Below are 23,607 nucleotides of genomic sequence, written 5' to 3'. Positions count from 1 at the left end.
CGATTCTGTGGCTAAGCACTAAGATATGGAGTAAGAACACCATAGTTAAGCCATTTCATTCCATAGTTTTAAGCCTCGCTTTGACGGTGAAACCCAAATCAATTATACAACAGGTATAACATATCAGGTCACTCCTTCACTTGTCAGAGAGACGTATCCTTACTTCTAGAAGAGTAATCTCCCTTTTCAGACTTGGGAATGGCATGGAAAGGTTAAATGGAAATTTATATTTAAGCTTAAATTTTGAGATTAATGAAGTTAACAAGTTTAGTAAAAAGAAGATGGTGAGGGGGTGACATCTCACCAAAAAAAACTTTTTTTTTTTGCCTTATTGTTAGATTTTATTATTTGATACGATTTTCACTAGTTGATTAGTTGATTTTGGAGCTATTGTGTTGACTTTGTGCTTGTCAGATGGGGCAGCCAGGGCAATGAATTTAGGCTACCAATCATATGCATTCTAAACAACAAATGGAATAAATTTTAAATAGATTGTAAGTTTTCTGGAAGGGAGATGAATTCTTTGGCTTCATTGCTTATCAATATAGGAAACAACCTTAATCAGTTGAATTCCCTTGGCTTCCTTCTATGCCTTTATCTTCTGTATTGCCTCTTTCCTGGGTGTTGCTTACTAATAAAATCACAGAAAAAAAAAATTAACTGCAGTAGTGAAATAACTTTACAATTCAATTCCATTTTATTTTTTACTTTTATGTAAATACTACATTAGATGTAAAAGGTCTTTAAAAGATTGTTTTAAAGTACATCTACCTACTTCTAAGTTTTCCTTTAAAAAAAAAAAATCCGTAGTAGTACTGATAAATAGGGATCAAGTAAATGAAAACTGTGCAGAACAGAGATTTCATTATTTAAGTCCAGTGAAGTCTGAAAACTTTTCAAAACACCTATATAATCCCTTCAACACCTGGCGTGGCAGAACTCTAATTCTGTTTGAAAAAGTGCTTTTTTAAAAAATGATGTCTTTGGAACATGCATAAGTGTGTGGGGGACAGAAAGAATCCGTATCTGAATATCTTCATAAAGTAGTTCTTTAAATTTGCAAAGCTAGTTACCACTGACTTACGCTGCCCCTTAAACAACCCCTCTCCCTTCAGCGTGCTAGAAAGCGAAGAGAATGGAAATAAGGAGCATGAAGGAATGAAAGAGGGGAGATAATGAAGGTAGGTCAGTGAGGGACTTTTTAATCCCTCTACTCTTTTCCTCTAATATTTTGGGAAACTTCTCAGCAGCTCACTTCTATAAGGAAAATATCCTGCTGGGAGAAGCAAAGAATCAGAAATAGAAGGATGTAGGGAGAATACAAGAAGATGGCTGGGGCAGAGACTGGGGGGCGGAAAGGAGCCAAGAGAGGAAGATCTATAATTGGATAAAACCAAGTCTCTGCTAGATGGGTCTTCTTTCTATAAGGCTGTTAGAATTAAATGCTATATATATAGAGGACTGAAATGATGTGCAGCGAGATGATTGAGTCCTTTTATCATTGACTAGGTTTATTCCCTTTAAGATTTTGGTGAGGAAATCTTACATTACAAGGTAAATTTACTTCTTTACTCACGCACCTGAAAGCCAAAAGCCACCCGGGGTCAAATTTACTTGATCCGTATTCAAGGTTTTATGTGGAATGCAAGGTTATTCATTTAACTGACCCTTTTCCAATTAGCCTTACTTATTTTAGCCTCAATCTTGAGTATTATCTGGAGAGCTCACAATCCGGGTAGTCAACCAGGAAGGGTTGGGGGAATTCCATTTAAGGCTAATCCAGAGTTGCCAATTACTTCTGGATTGAGGGCAACCTCGGTTAAGGTCAGGGTACCAGACCTTTATACCCTGTAAGCAAGAATTGGATTTAATCCTCTCTTCACAAATCAAAGTAACCTGAGCAGTCAAACCAGGTCATCTGAAACAGCTTAAACGAGATGGTCACCTGAACACCGAAGAAGCATTTGTCAGTATCACCTTCAAAGCGGTTTACGGCCAAGCCACAGTCACTAATGAAATGGGCCGGATTTGCCTGTGGAACATTATCCTGCATGTTTTGCTGGCAGGGACAGGAAGATGGCAATGAAGTGCAGCAAACGCTGAACACGGGCCCAGAAAGGAAGGTGCGCGCTGAAGTGTGTCACTGGAAAAGGCAGAGGTGGCAGTGATACCCTTATAATAACATACACACACATTTGAGTAGGTGGAATTGTTAATGTAAGAAAAATTAGAGGAAATTCATATAGTTTGTAATGGGCCCAAAGTATTGGAATAGAGAGAAGGATACACCGAGACAACAGTATACACAGACACACATGCTCACATGAATACATTATTTTTCCATTTAGTTTCTACATCTTCCTCTCCTGACTCCACAAAGGCACACGGGTTACAGGGTTCTAGAAGATTCCAGCTATAGAATTCTATGCTACTCGGAAAATATATGGCTAACAAAACAGTATCCCTGTTTTCTCCTACGTGGTTTATGCACTCATCAACAGTGAAATCTTTAGAAGCAAGTGGATGTCAGATACCAATGATCATAACAAGAAACGATGCAGGAGACTTGTACAAACTTGATTCTAAACCTAATCCTAACTGATGAGATGGTGGCTCTCATCACCTCCATACACACCCTCACACATCCAAAATAGTCCAGTTTAGCTGGTCATAGAGCTAACACGGTGATATGTCCAGGAGATTTCCCAGAAACAAGTATTTGGAGGCCATAAGAGTCTGGGCACCATAGTCTTTTGGGACAGTCTCTCCATGAAGAAGGCCCTTCCTTCCATTGTCAGGTGTAGCTGGAAACTCGTTCACTGAGAGGGGAGAAGGCGAGGCATGACTTGTCAGAACCAGAGGAAGAGGTTGTTGGGAAGCCATTTTCCTCTCACTGAAGCATGTTATATGGCATTCAAGTGGATGTCCCCATAGGGAATTTCTGTCGCTGTTTCTGGAGTGATACCTTTAATAATACGCTGTTGGGAAGAAAATACAATGTTAAAAACATTCATTAACACTTAGTTAAATATTTCAACATTAATATGAAAACATTTAAATAGCATTTTAATGGCATTTACTAGTAAGTGGGAATAGTCTCACTGACTTTCCTTAAGAAAGGCATTCCCGATTTATTTGTTCCCAACTATAGATAAAAATGATACATTCAGGGAGCCCCTGGCAGGCTCAGTTGGAAGCTGTGACTCTTGATCTCAGGGTCAGGAGTTTGAGCCCCATGTTGGGTGTAGAGATCACTTAAATACAACTTTAAAAATGACATATTCAGGAACTATAAGCATCTGTCAACTAATTACAAAAATCATTGTAATATTAATGGGAAAAAATGATGAACTTTCAGTAGAACCTCCACTGGGGTATAACATGCTTTCAAGGACCTGGGAAAGCAAATCTTTTTCTCTGGACCAAGGAAGCCTCCTTGACCACATACTGCTCAGGGAGCAGAGAGAATGCTGGACTCTGTCCACCCCCTGCCCCCTGCACCCCTGCCCCAGCCAGGCTCCTTCCGCCCTGCACACACACCAGACGCATGATGTGGATGCAGCCACTGCAATGGCTAGGATGTCCCTGATCTCATCAATCTGCCTGTGAAGAAGTACTGGTTAGTTCATACAAAGGTACAAATTATCACAAAACTTTAAAAAGACGTGATGATTTAAATCATCACTCCTAAAGCAAACTCATGTTGACATAGGACTCATTACAGGGAAGACTTTAGGAATTTTTAGTTTGCAAACAGCTGAGATACACAGAAGCTTTAAGACGATCTGAAATACACGTGGGCTTGGGTATGAAATATACAGCCCACCATGTAAAACTTAGCATCAGGGTGACATGAAGAAGGGAAAACAGCAGCAACGCAGAGGCTTAGAAAAATCTTTAGGAAGCTGCTTAGTAAAATTTCTGATGGCTGAGAGTATGTACAGGAAGTGGGCAAAATTGGATCTGAAAGCATTTTTGATTTAGGGATTGTAGGTGAAGCTGTGATACTCATCCTTTATATTTTGCATTGAAAATGAAAGTCTCTTTCTTTCTTTCTTTCTTTTTTTTTTTTTTTTTGAGTATAGTTCCTACACAATATTACATTAGTTTCAGTCCCTCAATCTTTTATTCCCTGATTTTGGGAGTTTGTTCTTCCTTACAGAGAAGGGCCTATGGAACTCAAATAGTTCCATCTGCATAGTTAATGACATTAACAAAACTGTCTATTTTGTGTTCCTAATCAAGTTCACATTCAAGAACTGTAGTCTCATGCCAGAAATCCCCTTAAAAAGAAGTGGCTGCAGCCCTCATCAGCTACCTGGACATGTCAGTTCATTGAAAACATAATTTCACAAACCATCCCTCCCTATAGAGGAGTATGTAAGCTGTGACTGATGAAGCAGAATTAAGTCTTGCTAATTGGGAACTGGACACAGATCATTCTAACTAGTCTTTTTTTTTTTTTTTTTTTTTTAAAGATTTTATTTATTTATTTGACAGAGAGAGATCACAAGTAGGCAGAGAGGCAGGCAGAGAGAGAGAGAGAGGAGGAAGCAGACTCCCTGCTGAGCAGAGAGCCCGATGCGGGACTCGATCCCAGGACCCTGAGATCATGACCTGAGCCGAAGGCAGCGGCTTAACCCACTGAGCCACCCAGGCGCCCCTCATTCTAACTAGTCTTGAGGGGGGTTATGTTGTGCAGAAAGAGCAGAGAGCACGAAGATGTATGGTGGAACGGTATCATGAATAACACAAATAGAACTTTTGGCTTTTGTGTCCTAGTCCCCAGGCACCCATGCTGCTGCCCTTCTGGCTGCTGATCTCTCAAAATGCCAGGCCCACTTTTGTTTTCCCTGTTTTGGAAACATTCTAGTTGCCAGAGTACCATGGCTCTCAAAATTTGCCAGGCCATGGCCTTTTGCAAGGTGACAATCTAAGAAACAGATCACCCCTGACTATGACCTCCAGATTGTAATCAATGGAACCAAAGGACTGCAATAAAGGATGATTTAAAGGAATAAACTCAACAGTTCTGGGCCCGAGTGTGTATTTCAAGCAACACCAGGGTCCAAGGCCCTTGGGGAGGAATGAGGTTGTGATCAAACAGAAAACATAAAAAGTATGTATTGCTTCAGACATGACAGATCTGATGTCCATGCCCGATGGCAAGCAGAAGGCAAAGTGGTCATCTGAGAGGTTTAGAACGCTATACACAGCTCAAGCTGTGGGCTGTGGTGCATGCAAATACCAGCTCTCTCTCTCATCACCGCATCGAAGGCTCCTGGGAGTGGCAGCCGATACAGGTCGCTCACTGGTGTAGACATATAAATATAGAAGATCGAGAGCCAACGGTTGAGTTTCACATGGGGGACTCATCTCCTCTGAACCGAGCACAACCAGAGTATCCTTTTCTCCCAAAACAATTATTAGTCAGAACACACGCACGAGCACCTACCTCTTTAAATGTCCCTGGAGTGACGATCAGCCGGTACGCTATGTATGTGGGGATGCAGATGAAAGACGAGGTCCCTATGCAGTAACCCAGGATGATACTCCACTGAGGGTAGTTATACTGGAAAAGTCGGAGCTGGGGCGGGCTCATCAAAAAACTGCAGATGATGAACTGGAACCAGAATGCCAAGAAACATTACAAATCGTAACGACATCCTTGCAGATAGGGGCGGCTCTGATACCCCAGACCCCAGATGCTAAAGCTGGGATCCTTTCAGGAAATCCCTCAAATGTGAGAGATCCTTGATTGAACTCTGACGCATAGAATCCACTCATTGCTGAGCCCGAGCTGCAACCAGGAAACAGCCAGGTGCTTGTACTGATTCTCCTCTCCACCCCCCATCTCGACCCTTCGAGCAAGGATGCCAAGGCCTCAGAACGTTTTTTTCTGAGGAGTTAAAGCAATCCCTTTGGGGCAAAGGGGAAAACACCGGCAACTATGAAAAGTGATTTGGGCCCGGTCTTGCCAGACAGTGGAAGAATGATCTGGGTGGCCTCTCCACAGCATCTGCCCGTCCTAGGGCCCCACAGTTCTCTAGGTTCTGTTTTCACTTCCTCCTGCATTTCCCAGCTGTCAGATGGAAGTTACCTGCATCCGGGAGAGATACTAAGGTTCTCAAGACCTGGAGAAGCCTTGGGCTCCTGGGTATATGTGTCCCCTCTTTTCTTGAGGTCTCTGCTTTCTGCATTGAGAGCCTTAGCCTGGGGTTTCTACAGGCATGGCCCTGCCACGACGTGTCTCAGCCATGAGTGACCACCCGCCCTGGCCCTCATCATGACCGGAAGTGTGGAAGGAGAAAGAAAATTCAAATGAAAATATCTCCCCCCAAAAAAACACCACGGTGTGTTCCCAACACTCAGTTTATAGGTTTTCCTACTTCAGTTTGGTTTCCAGAGGGAGAGCGTAAGCACCAGTTTCTGCCTAGTAACCACAGGGCCGAAATCGTCACTGCTCTTGATTTAATTTTATTACTCCGTAGTCATGAAGAAAGCAGTGATGTAAACTATTTGTGTGGTTCGACAACTATATCTTTCCTTCTTTGTCTGCAGGTAATAAAATGGGAAGTTGTTAAACACACATCCATCTTCCCAACAGTGTTATCCTAAGTCTGGTAGAAAGCTTTCCCAGCGCAGACCCTTCCCGGGACTCGCTGTCCTCACCCCTGGGCCCAGCTACTCGGGGAGCTAGTTCTGGAACATGGCAAGGCTGCACCGTGAGGAGCCTTCTATAACTCCTTCTCATCTTCACGTCAGGTATGGGAAACCCAGCCCAGATCAGAGAGGCCTCAGGCTCCTGTGGTAGCCAGTGTGTGCTACTCCGGACACACCCCATGCAGGGACGGCTCTGCCTCTCCCTCCCTGCTCATATATATTTTTCTTTTTTCTGAAACTTGGCTTCAGTGAAAAAGAATAGTTTTAGTAAGCGACTGCTTGTTCACTGAAGGCAGCCTTAAAAAGCGCAGAGCCAGGGATCTGGTACAGAGACCCAAAAGTGGAAGACGAATTTGCCTCCCATTCGCTGGGCCCTAGAGCACTTGCCTTTAGAGGAAGTGAGTAAAAGCAAACACGGCAGGGGTCACGGGTGACGGGCCTCAGCCAAGTCTGTGCATGAGTTCTGCTGGGCATGGGAGCTCACGGGGCATGATTGCACACCCCGCATGTTTGCCCAGGCTGCAAGATAGCCAGAGGCTCACAAAGATGAAATACTATAAAGCCTGGGGCCAGGACGAGGGGAGGGAGCCTGCAAGGCACTCGCCTTGGGCACAACAGTTAAGTCGATTTTAGTCATCAAGGGGGAATATTTTAGTGCAATATTTTTAAAAAGACAAGATCTGACAGGGCCAGATTGGGGTAAGGTGAGCGAGGTGAGACATGCAAGTCCAGGTCAGGCCTTGTGTTTATTTAAAATGTTGAAATCTGCTGACTGGGGACTTTCCTGCATTAATTTTGGTTTTTAAAAAGTGTTGTAGTAAAAGGTAGTAGTTTTGAGTAGTTTTGGCCCAACCCCTCCCCCCCTTCCATTTGACACCTGTGGCCTTACTTGCCTCTCCCAAATCTCAGCCCTGGATGTCCTTTCCTTCCTGGTAGGGGGTACTGAAGTAGAGAGACAGAGCTTCTTCCCTCAAGGAACTCAAAGGAACTCTCCTCTTTTCTTTGAAAACCAAATGAAAGGATTGAAGTAGATTATCAAGAAGCACAGGTAATCACATAAATTACTGATCCATCTATGTGAGAACTGCGTCTAGTGTCGGCCGGCTAGGCAGTTCGTGCCAGCCCTCTCACGGAAAACAACGAAATGTCCTGGATTTAAAAAAAGACATTTTTTTTTTTTTTAAAAACAGATGAACATAGGGGAAGGGGAAAAAGAGAGCAAGGGAAAGCAAACCATAAAAGACTCCTAAGGATAGAGAACCAAGAGGGTGGATGGAGGGAAGGGGTGGAGGTGGGCTGGCTGGGTGACGGGATTACGGAGGGAGCTTGTGGGGAGAAGCACCCGGTGTTACAGGCAAGTGATGAATCACTCACTTTACTAAACATTACACGGTTCCCTAACTCAAATTTTAAAATTTTAAAGAAAAATACACACGTATTTTTAGTTTACCAGTGAACTGATCAGGTAATAAGAACTACCAGGCCAAGTCTGGGGGAACACTAGAGCCACCAGAGCACTCCCCAGAGCCGCTGGGCACTGAGAACTATCTGCTGCCCAGGGCAGTGGTTGGCTTTGGTTTTGGAAACCTGCCGGGGTCAGGGGAATGGAAGTCAAGCAAAGCTTCTGTGGTACAGACAGACTCACGCAGCATCACAGAGGTAAGAGGGAACTTACGGCTCACCTTACATGTTCAGGTCCAGATGTACGGGCACAAAAAGTACCAAACAAAGGGCCGCCCAGAGAAAGTCAGAACAGAACACATGAAGGGATTTTCCCTTGTTGTTTTAAACAAGACGGGGAAGGAACAATGACCTCTATGTCAAAGCCAGAGATGTCCCTAAGACAAAATGTTTGGCCCAGACATTCCTAACAAGCTAGAGCCTGATGGAAGGACCAGTCCAACAAGCTTTCTGGCTCTGTGAGATTAAAAAAATTCCCTCCAAGATAAAATTACAGTTAAAATGAAAGAACTGGAGAATGATCCCTGCTGACGGGCACGGAGCCACTTTACGCAGGGCTGCCTTGGAGCACAGCTGGGATGTGAGCAGGGAGCTTCGGCGTCTTGAGGCAAGTGTCTCCTTCGGAGGGACACCGGGGGTGAGCACTGAATGCAAAGAGGCAATGCTTGGAACTGAATGTTCTCACCCAGGTCCTTGGGCATTAGATGGATTCTACTTTTGACTCAGGTCCATGCTTGAGGACTCTCGTGTGGGGCATCTTGAAGAAAATGAATACGAAATTACAAGGACCCCTCCTCCCAGGGCCTTCAAGAGCAGCTGAGGAAATCCTTCCCAGGTCTTGAAGAGCTCTTACACGTCACATGTAACCTGGGACCCTTCAGGCTTCAATTTCCTTAACTGCAAAATGGCATATGAGGACTACGCTTCTTCATGGAACGGTTGTAAGGATTCACAGAGCAATGGATCTAAGTTTAGCACGAAGTCTGGTCTGGCACGTCATGTTCAATAAATGTTATTTATCATTCTCACGGAGCAGGGTTGTGATGGACACATGCCACAGGGACCCAAGCCCCGACTACCCTTCCATGGTGCTGGAAGCCAGAAAGCGGGGAAGCCTGGGGGACACACTGACTGGGAGGGACACCGGAGGGGCTTCTCAAGGGCTGGTCATGTTTTTATTTCTTAGCATGGTTCCTGCTGCGAAAGCATGCTTGATTTATAAAGTTGCAATGAGAGGTACACTTCAGATTTATTTACACACTCTTCTGCAACTCTGTTACACTTCAGCGCAATTTACTCTACATAACAGTTGGGGTGAACCTTCTTTTGGGCCAGGGAGAGGGAAACGGCCACTCACCAGGAGAAAGAGAGGGCTGATGGCGACCCAGCAGATCCTCCAAAACCACCCAGGGCTGAAGCCGAGCATTTCCTTCACGTCACTGCAGAACTGAGTGATGCCTAAAGTCACCCGCAAGAGAAAGAGAGATCGGCTGAGGGAGGACATGGACTCCCCCAGAGACAGTGAGCAGCTCTGGAGTTTGTCGCGGCGGGGACTCAGGGGCACCAATCTGGTCTGAAAGTGGGACAGGGGACTTGTCACAAAAGTGCATTTGATAGCCAGCAACGTTCTTTCTACATGGAGTGGGCAAGGCAGGTGGACATTTGGGGAGGGACCCAAAGCCCCCTCTTGGTGCCCACACTGCGCTTGACTTCTGAGATCTCAGCACTCATCTGATTTTACTGGTACTGTAGAAAAGAAAGTTACATTTTATCTAGGAATCGGGACCCCACTTGACAGAGACGGACTTGGACCATACATTGGAAACATTCAAGAGGAAATTTTAACAGCAGATTGCCTGCTCACATGCCAGATCAAGATCAAGGTTCTTCTATAAAAAATATGTGCATGTGAGAACTGAGAACTCCGCCTGGTGAGAAAGTGGAAACGGGAAGGCGGGGTGCCCTGCAGTCCATTCCCCGAGAGCCTCAGCAACAGCCAGGTCCCGTACCCTGAACTCCGTCCTTGGAATCACTGAGGAGGCAGGGAGGGATTCTTTTTAAAACACTGGGCTCATGTGCAACTCAGAATATGGGGCCTCCCCTTCTTCATGTTACGTGTAATGACAAACAGGCTAAGGCTGTTCTATTACCATAGAAACCAGGGAAATCAATACATTTTCAGAATGAAATAATCACTTCTTGATTTTATTTTATTTTATTTATTTATTTTTTTTTATAGATTTTATTTATTAATTTGACAGAGAGAAATCACAAGTAGACGGAGAGGCAGCCAGAGAGAGAGAGAGAGAGGGAAGCAGGCTCTCTGCTGAGCAGAGAGCCCGATGCGGGACTCGATCCCAGGACTCTGAGATCATGACCTGAGCCGAAGGCAGCGGCTTAACCCACTGAGCCACCCAGGCGCCCCTCACTTCTTTTTTTTTTTTTTTTTTTTTTTTTTCTCACTTCTTGATTTTAAAGATGAAGAGAGGTATCTCTGAACCTGGTTTCTCTCTCTCTCTCTCTCTCTCTCTCTCTCTCTTTCTTTTCTCTCTTCAAAGATTTGTTTGAGTAATCTGTACATTCAATGTGGGAGTCGATCTTAGATCAAACCCCGATTTCGATTTCTCTCTCTTTCTTTTTTTCTTCAAAGATTTTATTTATTTATTTTGAGTAATCTCTACATTCAATGTGGGACTCAAACCCTGAGATCAAGAGTCACACGTTCAGAGCACCTGGGTGGCTCAGCCAGTTAAGCATCTGACTTTGGCTCAGGTCATGGTCCCAGGGTCCTGGGATCTAGTCCTACATGGGACTCCTTTGCTTATCAGGGAGTCTGCTTCTCCCTCTCCCTCTGCCTGCAGCTCCCCCTGCTTGTGCTCTCTCTCTCTCTGTTAAATAAACTCTTAAAAAACAACAACAAAAAAACCCAGTCCCATGCCCTGTGAATGAGCCAGCCAGGAGCCCCTGAACCTGGTTCTCTTCATGTCAATTGCCCAGGTCAGCCCATCCTCACCCACGGATTCTTGGGAGCCCTGCCGATAGACCCATGTCAGCTTCCTCTTTCTGCTGCTGTGAGTTTCACCCCTATCAGATTGTACCCCGGCATCCCAGGGGCTGAACTGGGGATTTTGCCAAAGCAGATAATCCACATGGGAACATTCTTGCCTCTTCCCTGGGAGAAGATCTCCCAGACTCTATCCCGGGGCTTTATGGGGAGCTCTGTAAAATACAGGTATATTACACCCTCCCCAAATGCACTCCCCGTGCACTGGTTCTTCGTTGTCTGTGCCGCTCTCAGACCCCGCAGCATCTCCAGCCTCCTCCACGGGTGAGCTCTATGGAACTGGTCAGCCCACGCCCACTGGGTGAACATTTAAACTCAGAAGGAGACAGCGTCCTCCCACGAGCCAAGGGAATCTGTGGCATGGAGTGTGGAGGACATGGTGACCTGCTTTGGAAGAAGCCATTCTGCAGGCGTGGTTTTCCAGGCCCCCAGGGAGGTGACATCTGGTACCCTGCCCCGGCTTTCTTGGATGAAACCAGCCCTTCTCTATTCTGGGGGCTACAGGCTGGTGTAGAAAGGCTCACGTCTGGTGGAGGGAAGCATCTTACCATAAAACCAGTACACAGCCACAGCCTCTATGAGGACAACGGTGAGCACCGCGGGGCCCGTGGCGTACTCCTCTAGCAGCTTCACCACGTAGGCCCCTCCCTGGAAAGGAGACGGCAAACGAGTTAAGGGCCCTCCGACGCACTGCCTCCTCTTCATGGGGAAGGCCGATAGCTGCTTCTTAACTTTGACCAGTCCCACCTGGGACCTAATATAAATTTCCCAGAGCCTGCCTCTGAGACCAGCCCTCCCAGCGTGGGCCAGACAGCTCGGCACCAGACGTCCCTTCCTGTGCTACAGAGCGCTGTCTCCTTGCTTCTTCTCCCACTGAGCTTTAAGAGACAGACTCAGAGGAGTCCCTGGATCTGTTTTCAACTTCCTTCCACTTATGCAGCACCTACTGTATACTCTGCCCTAAAGAATCCCAGTCCCTAAAGACAGGACCTGGGCCAGTTCGCAATACCAGACATGCTGAGCACGTTGGTTCTGGTTTCTCCTTCTGTCTTAACTTGCCAATCCCTTGGGTCCTCCTCAGGGTGCCCCCCGCACCCCACCCAACCCTGCTGGGATCATAGCTTGAAGATGCAGGTCTTCAAAATCTGCCTTGAGTCAGGAGGACATAAGCCAGGGATGCCTGTGGGTGTGATCTTATTCCATTTTAACTGTATTTGCCTCCGCTTAAAAAAAAAATCATGGGAGAGGGTCTGACTTCTTCACCATTGCATATTCTCTCGGGGAGACAAAGTGAGATTACAAACAGGAGATGCCAGCCTCCAGATATTCTGGATATCGGGACATCAGGGCAGTAATCCCACAAAAGCAGCCCTAAAGACTGGAAAAGTAAATCTCAGTTCTTCTCCAGACACACTGCAAAGCCTGAAATCCAGCTGGGTCGATTGCAAGATGGAAAGCCCTCCAACTACCAAGCACAGAACAGATTCTACACACAAACACTGCCGGAAACAACTTTCCTCCTGATCCCTGGTGACATTTGCAGAGCAGCATCAACCCTCTTACTTGGTGCCAAAGCCAGGGCGCCACGGAAGATGGAAGCAAAGGGACAGGTTCTTGCGGGGCTCTGCTGCCTCCGCAGAGGCTACTCAAAGCTGGGGGTTGCAGTACTCACGAAAGTCAGGGTGGCCAGGGAGCCAAAGAAGCACGTAATGACGACACCAAGCACAAACCACTCCCGGCGCTTGGCCCAGATGTGCGGAAACTCGTCGAGCACAGCTGTGATCACCCCCTCCAAGCCTGCAAACTGAGAGGGACATGCCAGCTGTCACAGGGGAGGCTCAAGGCCAGTGTGTTCCCTTCGAGGACAGCGAACGGGAAGGTAGGTGGCTGGTCATGATGGGCTCCCCACAGACCCCAGCCCTCGCTGGCAGCGTATCACCCCATTTTCATGGTCATAAAGAAGCCCCCCCCGCCACCAAGCACATCAAGGAAAGAAACAGAGCGCCCGGACAGGACTGCTTTATGTGAGGCCTCCTGGGGAGACTCCGGCTTCACCAGAAAGACCAACTCAAAGCTGAGCGTCTTCCCACACTACTAAGTGCCAGGTGCTGAGTCAAATGTGGGGCAGCAGGGCACCGAGACCCAAGAGGGACCTTTAGGGTCCCTCTGGTGCAGGGACAGCACCCAATAATAGCAGTTCACATACCTGAGCCCTGTTCTGTGCAGACCTCTTACCCTCATTAACCCCTTAATGACTCTCGCAGGTCCTAGAGGGCCATGAGCAGCTGCAGGGAGGCCTGAACCAGGGGCTGAGGGAGCACCAGGAGGGAGCAGCCAGCACCTGCTGGGGTGGCCAGGATGGGAAGGATACCCGCACCTTCCTCCCCAACCCCCTCGTCTCCTCCAGAAAGCCAGGCTTCTCTCCCCATTCACTCACGGTGCTGTCCAGGCCCAGCGTGATTAACATCAGGAAGAAGATGATGGCAAAGAAAGTGGATGCTGGCATGTTGGCTATGGCTTCTGCATACGTGATGAAGAGGAGGCTGGGGCCTGAGACAGAGTGGGAGAGAGGAGGAGGTGGTCACCGACACCTGCCCTGCGAAGACGTCTCAGGGAAACGCAGCCACACCAACAATTACACTTCTGTCACGGGAACTTACATGTGAAATAGGCTTTAACACACCCCGAACACTTGCTCACACTCCACACCATCCCCCCTGCCCATCCTGACATCACTAGAGGGAAGGAACCACAGCCATCTTAAAAGATGTAAACCCTCAGTCAGTTGCGGGGGGAGGGGTATGGATGGAAAGAAACCCAAGACCCTAACACTAGCAAAGCTACACACGGGAATAAGAGTTTCCACCACATCACAACTCAGAGCTTTTTTTTCTGGGCCAGGACTGATATCCAGAGCATTTAGCTCTCTCTGATGGTATTAGCTAGAAAACAGTAGGAAAGGTGAAACATTCCAGAAGAGTCATAGAGGCCTCGGAATAAAGACCTCCCGCTATTTTTAAAGTCCCTTTTGATAGTGTGAGGGACATGTCCTCCACTTCTCACGGGCTGGATGGAAGTGCCTGAGCTTGGGGTACCAGGACGAGACGGGGTATCAGGTCAAAGACGGAAGTGTGTTGGCAAGAAAGCCCTGGGATTCCATCCACAAACTTCCATGGCCACTTCTTCAATATCTGTCACTCCTTTTCCACGAAAACCTCACAATACAGTAGCGTGACTACGTCATCTATATTTTATTTTTCTCCAAGGGGAAATTCGAAGGATTAATAATCATTTGCTTATTAGACTTGGACTCCTCGCCAGACCAAACACAATGCTTTTAAAAGTGCTCATCCAGTCATCCAGCTGCCGCATCCCCTCCCCGCCACGGCTGAGCACGCAGAAGGCGGCAAGTTTCTCTCAAACCTTGGACAATGTTTAAAGGAACATTTAGAAATAGCTCAAAACTTAGATATCTGTAAGGACCCAAAGAGCAGCCAAGCCATTCAGTGAGAGCAAGGGACATAAAGAGAACACAGGTTCCCACCTGCATCTTTGGCCACCTCGGACACATCCTCGTTCCGCATCTCGGCCATATACCCGAGCACCGTGAAGATGACAAATCCGGAAACAAAGCTCGTCATGCAGTTCACCACGCTGGTCACCAGGGCGTCTCTGGAGCAGAGAACCCAGCGGGACTGAGACACTTCCAAGGACAGAGTCTCAAGAGCACCAGTCTCCACCCGAGGCCCTCAGGGACCCGTCCTGGTGTCCCCTCTTGTCTGCCCCAGCCTGGCCTCTCACACTGGTTGGTAGCTCGAAGCACGGGCTGCCATTCGCACCGTGCATGGCAGGGGGTGAGCCCGGGGCTGGTTATAGTGACGTCCTGTGGTGAACTGGAACCACCCAGACCTCCTGACTTCAAACAAGAATTGCTCTGGGGGTGCCTGGGTGGCTCATTGGTTAAGTGACCGCCTTCGGCTCAGGTCGTGATCCTGGAGTCCCAGGATCGAGTCCCGCCTGGTCAGGCTCCCCGCTGAGCAGGGGAGCCTGCGTTTCCTCTGCCCCTCCCTTCCTCATGCGTCCTCTCTCTCTCAAATAAATAAATAAAATCTTAAGAAAAAATTGCTTGGGGGGCGCCTGGGTGGCTCAGTGGGTTAAAGCCTCTGCCTTCGGCTCAGGTCATGATCCCAGGGTCCTGGGATCGAGCCCCGCATCGGGCTCTCTGCTCGGCTCTCTGCTCTCCTCTCTCTCTCTGCCTGCCTCTCTGCCTACTTGTGTGATCTCTGTCTGTCAAATAAACAAATAAAATCTTTAAAAAAAAAAAAAAAGAAAAGAAAAAATTGCTTGGAAGCAGGGTCTGGATTGGAGGCAGGGCCATGAGGGAGTCTTGGCCTCACATTCATAAAGTCCCCGGATTTAGACTTTTGACACTATGTGCAAATGAAGTTATGATCCTGTCCCAGGGATATCCTGACACTTTTTTAAAAGAAGACCTCGTCATCCAACTTCAGGCTGGTGTCCCAGTGCAACACCACATTGCTTAGGGCAGTTGTGGATTCCTTTGGAAGAGAAGGTGAACTCTGCAATCATCTTATGAACAGCACAATTAGATTGCTGGTCACTGCCCTCTGTGAGAGGGCACTCAAAGTTAACTCTAAAGATGACGAGCGATAGCGAAATCATAATTGGTAAAACACTCTCTGTTCCATCTAAATTTCTGAAATGAGACTTTGCCACAAAAATCATGGTGGCATTCTGCCTTGTTCAAAATAGCTCAATTGTTATACTTTTGTGAATATGTACATAAATAAATAATCACATTAAAATTCTTGTTAAACACATTAATAAGTAAAATCGAAATATTTACTATATGTTGCAATTTTTAAAAATCTGATGTGGAATTTCTTTTTTTTTTTTCTTTTTTTTTTTTTTTTAAGATTTTATTTATTTATTTGACAGAGAGAGATCACAAGTAGGCAGAGAGGCAGGCAGAGAGAGAGAGAGAGGAGGAAGCAGGCTCCCTGCTGAGCAGAGAGCCCGATGCGGGACTCGATCCCAGGACCCTGAGATCATGACCTGAGCCGAAGGCAGCGGCTTAACCCACTGAGCCACCCAGGCGCCCCGGAATTTCTTAATTAAAAAAATATTGTGTGTGTGTGAGAAGCTCTCGCAAAACGGAAGTGGCCTGGGGCCCCTCTCAAACTCTGACTGGCCTGGGGAAGGCTAAGGACCTGGTGGGTTCTCTGGCCATGGGGGAACTGGTCAGGGACCTGTGGGGTGCCTGGGCCCAGCCAAGCCTGAGGCCATTGTTTTGAGCACCTTCTTCTGGGCCAGCTGACAATGCTCACCCCACTTTCAAGCTTTGCCCGGGGAGCCCCAGATACTCACTGGTAACAGTTGTTGTTGAACTTGTTGTAGCTAGCGAAAGCCAACAGGACCCCAAAGCCAGGACCAAGAGAGAAGAAGATCTGAGCGGCAGCATCGACCCACACCTGGCAGCAGAGGTGAGGGTGAGGGCCAAGCCTGGGCCACACTCTGGCCTCCACTCCTGGCTCCACACAAAGCGGAAAGACCAGCTCTCAGAAATCCTCCCCGGGGCGACCACATACCATGTGGAAACCAATGTGAATTCTCTTCCTCACATTTTAGCATAAGCCAATCCACTGCCCTTGTCTGTACTTTTCATGCTTGTTCTTCTGATTTAAAACATTATTGCAGATGTGCCACTGAGCCTACATTTCTGTTGTCCCTGCTGGGGGGACTAGCTTCCCTTAGTAAAATGACAGGCAGGTGCCCCTCGTTTTCCCGGCTATCTTACCCCCGTCTCCAGCAGTTTCTGCCAGTTGGGTTTCAAGTAGAAGAGAACACCCCTCCAGGCTCCGGGGAGGGTGGCCCCCCTTACCAGCAGGACAGAAAGGATGATATAAGGGAAGGTGGCTGTCACCCATACCACCTGTGAGGGAAGGGGGCAGAAACACAGATTGTCAGCTTGTGGGTCTTGGTGGCTTTTATGCTTGAAAACCTCTAGGAAAGGAGATGGACCTCTTCTTTTCTGTAACTATAGGAGGCAGGGTGATGCGGCAGAAATATCAGAGCCTTTAGAATCCAACGGGGCTCTGATTCCCAGCTTGCCAATACTCCCACCTCCAGACCCACTTCCCACCTGCAATATGGAAAAACACCCAGCAAAGGACAAGACAAGACGGTAGCCAGTGGATATAAAGCATGGATCACAGCCCATCATGGGCTTTCAACAACTTTCTGCCACGATTATTCATTGTGACACCATAGGAGGGTTAAAGGAATTTTTTTTTTAAAAATCATACAATGGTTCCTGGGATTGGTCCATTTCTAGAATTCCTGAACAGATTTGGTGAAGAGAAATTGAGCATCGTGGATCGTGTTTGGTGTTGAAGGCCAACAGTGCCCCTCTCTGTCTATGGCTGTCCAGGCTCCCAAGGGCCCCTTGGCAGCCAGAGTCCTCCTCACCTTGCCAGACATTTTGACACCTTTCCAGATGCTGAAGTAGATAACAGCAAAGATGCCCATGATGCAGAGGGTGAGCTGCCAGCTGATGCCCCCCAGGTCCTGAAGTCCCTTAGACCGATGGATCTGCAGGACATGGCGCCTGGAGCCAGTGAGAAAGAAAGGCACGTGAGATGGCCTGTGCAGTGAGCGGACCAGGCAGCATGCCAAGGGAAGGGACAGACATCGTGTCGCGAGGACCCAGCAGTCCCTGAGCCTCAGAGAGTGGTGGCCCTGCCCGTCCTGAGGGACAGAGCAGCAGAACAGCACATCCAGCCCACAGGCCCTGGGAAGAGTACTCAGCACCGCCCACCCTCCTCCGACCCGGGGGACGACTCTCAGGCTCCCCTTTTCTGGATGGGGCAGCTTTTGGGTGTCTGGGTAGTGCACCCCTTCCCACCCCAAAATCCTGCTCTCGTGGTTGGCAGCCGCCAGAAAGGCCCGCATTGAAGAGTACGACGTACTCCAGGCATCTTCTTCCAAAGGGTAGGTCTCGCTTGTGAAGTGAACACAGGAAACCAGAAACTCTTTGAATAGCTGCGGACTACTGCAGCAGGGGGAGGCTTTGATTCCCTGACAAGGTGCCAGGGCCAGAGCGGGGCCCCGGAAGAAGGCTGGTTTTGACGCGGAGGAGTCATTTTGGAATGCGAACCAAGGAAGGGATCGGCCTGGGCACCTGGGCACAGCCTGGCCTGGCACATTACAAAGGGGGGAGGGGAGGACAGCGCAGAAGGCCAGATTAGGGAGCACTCGAGGTCGAGTCTCCCAGCTCCACATCAGCGTGGTGGCGGCCCTGCCGCTCACTCACTTACACGTACCCCTCTTGCCCTAAGGGCTTCATTCCCCCCCCACACACCAGGAAAGAGAAGAGCCCCTCCCTCCCTCCGCGGAAGCCCCACCCTCGGGGGTGTGGCCTGCCTCTACCAGACCACCCCTCACTTACATGCACTTACGTGTAAAATTCTTCAGCGGGGGACGTCGAGTGCAGCGTCCAGGTGACGTTGTTCCCCGAGAAATAGTTGGTGCAGTTGCCGGTGTTCCAGGAGTTGGTGCAGCTGGTCCAGGGCAGCTGGTCGGTGAAGGAGGAGATGAGGTAGTAGAGCGCCCAGGCCATGATGGTGTTGTAGTAGGAGGCGATGTAGAAGGCGATGATGCAGATGGCGTAGCCGATCCCTGGGAGGGGAGTTGGGGGGTGGTGGGCACGTTTACAGGGCGCCCTGCCAGTGACAGACTGACAGACCCCGGGGGCCTTGTAGGGCCCTTGCAGCTCAAGGGAGCGGAGTGGGGGTTGCTGGGGGCTGCCATCCCCCTCATTCCCCAAGGCTCTGGGAGGTGGTGGACAGGTGGCAATGTGGTAAATTCCTTAGATGTATTTGCAGGATCACACGTTTGAGAAACACACACGTGTGTGCTGCTACTGCTTTAAACTCTATTTTGGTTGCTTTAGATTTTTTAAAAAGTTATTATTATTATTATTATTATTAATTTGAGAGAGAGTGAGAGAGAGCACAAGAGGGGAAGGGTCAGAGGGAGAAACAGACTCTGCCCGGATAGGGGAGCCCCATGCGGGACCCCAGAATCATGACCTGAGCAGAAGGCAGTCGCTAAACTGACTGAACCATCCAGGCATCCCTATTTTGGCTGCTTTAAAAAATACTTTTATTTGAATACAGCTGACACACAACGTTATATTAGTTTCAGGTGGACAACAGGTGATTTGACGATATATATGTAACGCTCTACTCACCACAAGTGTGGCTACCATCTGTCACTACACGACGCTGTGACAGCACTAGATTCCTGATGTGGTACCTTTCATCCCCAGGACGGATTCATACCATAACGGGAAGCCTGTACCTCGCAGTCCCCTTCACCCATTTTGCCCACTCCCCACCTCTTGCCTTCTGGCAACCATTAGTTTATCCATTATAGTTATAGGACTCTATTAGATCTACTTGTATTTATTTTCTAAAATGCTTATTTTATTTTTATCATTACCATTTTTAAGTTTATTTTTTAGTAATCACTACATGATTCTGAGATTGAGTCACATGCTCTAGTAGCCAGATGCCTCAGGTTTGCTTTTGATTGCCATTTATTCTGTTTCTCTTTAACAGCCGCATACCACGCGAGCCGTCAAAAACTTACTACTCAAGTCATCGCCCAGAGATGCCTTCAGGCCCAGCTGATTCTGGAAGAAGGTCCCCAACTCCCATATTTTCCCCTGCAGGACCCACCTACCCACCCACCCACTCAAGCCTTTTGGTTACCTTTGAAAATCGGGCAGATTTTCCTCCATATGGAAATGCATCCGTTTCGGTGGTACTGGCCCAGTGCAAGCTCCATGTAGAACAGTGGGATCCCCCCGAAAATGGCCATGATCGTGTAGGGCAGGAGGAAAGCCCCTGAGGCAGATGAAAGACAATTTCACCCCCTGCCCACATCTGCGCCAGGACAGCCCAGCTGATCGGGACACCCAGGGTTGCGCTGAGATTCACGGGGAACTATGATGCTCGAGTCTCATGAAGCCACTCTGTGCTGCATGACCTCACACTGTGGTCCCCTGGCCTTAGCGCCTTCCCAGAGCTCCACGGTCAAATGGGGCTTTCAGAGAGTTAACGAAGGCAGCCGAGAGTACATGGAAAGAAAGCTGCGTTCAGGATCAACAGACCGGGCCTTGGAACGGGTTGCACATCAACCCACCCTGAGGACCGGGGTCACTGCCCCTCCCGGAACATGTTTCCTCCCCTAAAAAATGACAGTGGCGGAGGGCTGAGCTCCCCAGCTTCCCGAGGCCAGCCACACGAGGAATCACTGGTGAGCTTAAGGACACAGATCCACCCACACCCCCGACGCGGAAATTTCAGGTGTGGGTGTCAACGTCAAAAATGTGCGACCTGCCCAGGTGATTCTGATGCAACCAGAGCTCAGGACCCTTGAGCACATCACCTGTGACAACCTGCGCCAGGGCTCCGGTAATCGGCAAGTCCCTGAATTCCTATCTGTGGCTGTCCCTGTCGTTCCTGGCTCCAGACCCTTGTTACGGATAGGTGGCTCTATTCCCGTAACTCCACTAAACCAGAACGCTCCCTTCGGAGCAGCCTTGGCAGGTGTGGCTGAGAAGGGTAGTTTGTCACAAAAGGAGGGCGCCTGGAGCTGCTGCACCACCAGGGATGCCGGCGTCCCCGGCTCTTGTAGTGACACAGAATCTGGGAACATCGCGGTGGGGATTGCTCACCTGTTGCCTGAGTCTCAGCCCAAAGGGTGGGTCAGCTGTGATTTTTCCCCGCTGACTCTCCCTCCCAGAAACTGCTTTGAACCTAGAAAGCAGAAGTTGGGGCAACTCGGAAAGGCCCCATCTCACTTACAACTGCTCTGGGTACATCTGGCTTGGGAATAAGAACCACATTGTGTTCTCATGGTGGCATTTGTCCAACGGGTTTGCTTGACTGGCTTAATGGTGGGGAATGAGTGTGGGACAAACGTCCCCAGCACCTTATAGAAGGTGAGCCCTCTCCAACTGGAGATAACTTCCCTCCTCCTGGGCAGGGAGGGCTGGGCTTCCCGCGTCCCCGCCCCCCCCAACCCCCAGCTGCCTTTGCGGCCACGTGGATCTAGTTCCTTTAAAAGTGCAGCAAACCCAGGCAACTCCACGTCAGGCCATGGAGGACATGAGGACACTAAGGAATTCTCCCCAAACTTTGTTTCAGCCGCCCTCCCAAATCAGCTACCAGAGCTTGTGTCAATTAAATAATGACTGATTGGACTTCCATTTCTCGTCCTTGTCCCATTTTTGATAGCCAGTCCAGCGTCAACACAGAGGCACCGTCCGTTACTCACTCCTCTCCACTCTACTCTCTGCAGCTCCCACGGCCCTGCCTACAGTCCGCTACTCTTTTTGATAATCTACCAGTTAACTGCTCTGAAGTCTTGGGGGTGGAAGGAGGGAAAGGAGAGAATCTCTAGCCTCAAAAATCTAACACTCTTGGAGGAGACAGAAGGCAGATCCAATGTCTGGTTTGGGGTTATTATTAAGGCCATGCTGTGGCTGGGTTCAACTCTGGGTCATGCTTAGATTCCAACTCAAGACTCCGGATCTGAGCAAAAGCCCTTCTCTGACCACACACAGGTCCAAAGGTCCAAGAGGGCCTGGGACCCTGGAGCCACTTCCCAGTTTCCCCTCAGACAGATCTAGCCTCTCTGGCCTCTGCCGAGCAGAGCCCGCACAGGGCTGATGGCCATTCTCACATCCCGCTGTGAGCGTGCAGTTGGGACCTACGGGGATGGGAAGGGAAGGGGGCCCTTCCACACATGAAGCACAAGCACCCAGAGAATCTGGCAAAGTCAGGTTTGGGAGAGCTTTTATCTGACTTCCTAACCCAGGGAGCCGCAGACATGCTGACTGAACATTGGGCTTACTGGGAACCCATCTTTCGGACCAGCTTGAAAGTCCAAGCAATCATGTTCTGAGACTCATCAGTTTAGACAAGACAGAAAAGACATGATCTCCGCTGTGGCCTCCTGAGAGGACCTTAAAGACCATCACCGGCTCCGAGCCTCTGTTTGTGGCCCAAGATACTGACCCCCTCCATTCTGGTAGCAGATGTAGGGAAAGCGCCAGACGTTGCCCAGGTCCACCGCATAGCCAATAACCGACAGGAGGAAATCCATCTTCTTGCCCCAGGTCTCCCGCTCCCCTTGGTGAGGCTCGGCGACTAGGGCAGTGGTGGCAGCTGGAAGGGCGTGCTGAGTGTCGTCTGCGGCACCAGGGCTCGGCACCGCCGAGTACCCATTGGAGATGTGGCCAGACTCCACCTTGTCCTCAGGAACGGGGACCCCCTTCTGTAGAACCCCATTTTCCTGACAATCGTCTTTATCCTTACACGCGGGCAGCTCCTTCTGGGAATTTAAGGGCGTGGTCTCCATCCTGCTGGCTAGGGGACGATAACGACACCCATCTGCGGAAGTCCCCAGCTGAATTCAGGGCTTAGATCCTGGGATCTCCTCCGAGCTTTGTTATCAGCGGGATTGAGAGCTCTGTTGGAAAGGCACACAGTGAAGGGAGAGCAGAATTACGCATTCTCCTTGTCTTTGGTATTAACTCAACAAACACGGTAAACTCCGTTAATTAATGGGATTACAAAAGCATCTGTCAAGCGTGAAACATCCTATTTGCTATAGGGCCGTCAATAAAATCAACCCAGTTTTCAACCTAGATGAGGTATCAAATCACAGTCAAGTCATCTGAAAAGGAAAAAAAAAACCCTGAAACAATAAAACAAACAGGAATGGACAGCAAAGCACCCAGGTCTCGCATCAGCTTTGTTTAAGAACAAGGGACCGACTTCAGTTTGAGGGACCAGCGCCGCATCCTGGAGCTCACCAGTCACCCAGAAGAAGGTAGGAAAAGAGCTTGCTTCACCAATGCTTTACAGAGCACTTACCTTGTCCTGGATGCTGTGCGGGGGAAAAGAAACCTAAAGAAAGGAGCTGTTGCTGCCTGCCAATAAATTAGGATGGTCCTAAGCCCTTTACACCAAGCATGCCATGTATTTTACATAAATTATAGGTATGGCTTTAAAAGGACGAGAGTAAAGGCACCCCTAGCTTCTCAGCTGTGGACTTTTCCCCTCTTCCCGGGGTCCAGCCCGTAGAGATTCTAGCTGCTTCTGGGTGTGTCCAGTCCTTCTGTGCTCTGCAGAGCTGCCTTCGCCTCGTGCCTCTGCGGGTCCACCCAGGCTTTGAAGGGCCCTGCTGCTCACCGTGGGTTCTGCCAGCCTCTCCCAGCGGTCCTGAGCCAGATGCACCTGTTATTCGGCAACAGTGGGCAGGCGGGGAGAGCCGGAAGAGCCAGCGAGAGGAGCGTGAGGGTTACAGATGCCAGCATGGCCGGT

At 48.9% G+C, this 23,607-nt stretch overlaps 1 protein-coding gene across 1 annotated transcript in view; it reads right to left on the bottom strand.

Moving 5' to 3' along the window:
- Positions 1-678: 678 nt before the first annotated feature.
- Positions 679-23,607, bottom strand: part of SLC6A4 (solute carrier family 6 member 4) — a 34,213-nt gene continuing 11,284 nt past the window's right edge. Inside the window, exons 2-14 of the mRNA XM_032319676.1 lie at positions 22,297-22,750; positions 19,984-20,118; positions 18,667-18,886; positions 17,678-17,816; positions 17,007-17,141; positions 16,577-16,680; positions 14,733-14,860; positions 13,626-13,738; positions 12,861-12,992; positions 11,737-11,836; positions 9,482-9,582; positions 5,456-5,623; positions 679-2,978 (exon numbers count right to left, since the gene is read on the bottom strand). Coding sequence (XP_032175567.1) covers positions 2,904-2,978; positions 5,456-5,623; positions 9,482-9,582; positions 11,737-11,836; positions 12,861-12,992; positions 13,626-13,738; positions 14,733-14,860; positions 16,577-16,680; positions 17,007-17,141; positions 17,678-17,816; positions 18,667-18,886; positions 19,984-20,118; positions 22,297-22,639 — 1,893 coding nt within the window. The 5' untranslated portion in view covers positions 22,640-22,750 and the 3' untranslated portion in view covers positions 679-2,903. The remainder of the gene's footprint in view (positions 2,979-5,455; positions 5,624-9,481; positions 9,583-11,736; positions 11,837-12,860; positions 12,993-13,625; positions 13,739-14,732; positions 14,861-16,576; positions 16,681-17,006; positions 17,142-17,677; positions 17,817-18,666; positions 18,887-19,983; positions 20,119-22,296; positions 22,751-23,607) is intronic.

The sequence above is a fragment of the Mustela erminea genome, chromosome 18, assembly GCF_009829155.1.
Source record: "Mustela erminea isolate mMusErm1 chromosome 18, mMusErm1.Pri, whole genome shotgun sequence".
In the NCBI taxonomy this organism is placed as follows: Eukaryota; Metazoa; Chordata; class Mammalia; order Carnivora; family Mustelidae; genus Mustela; species Mustela erminea.
Note: the sequence above shows the minus strand (reverse complement) of the source record. Positions and strands in the feature narration are given on the sequence as shown.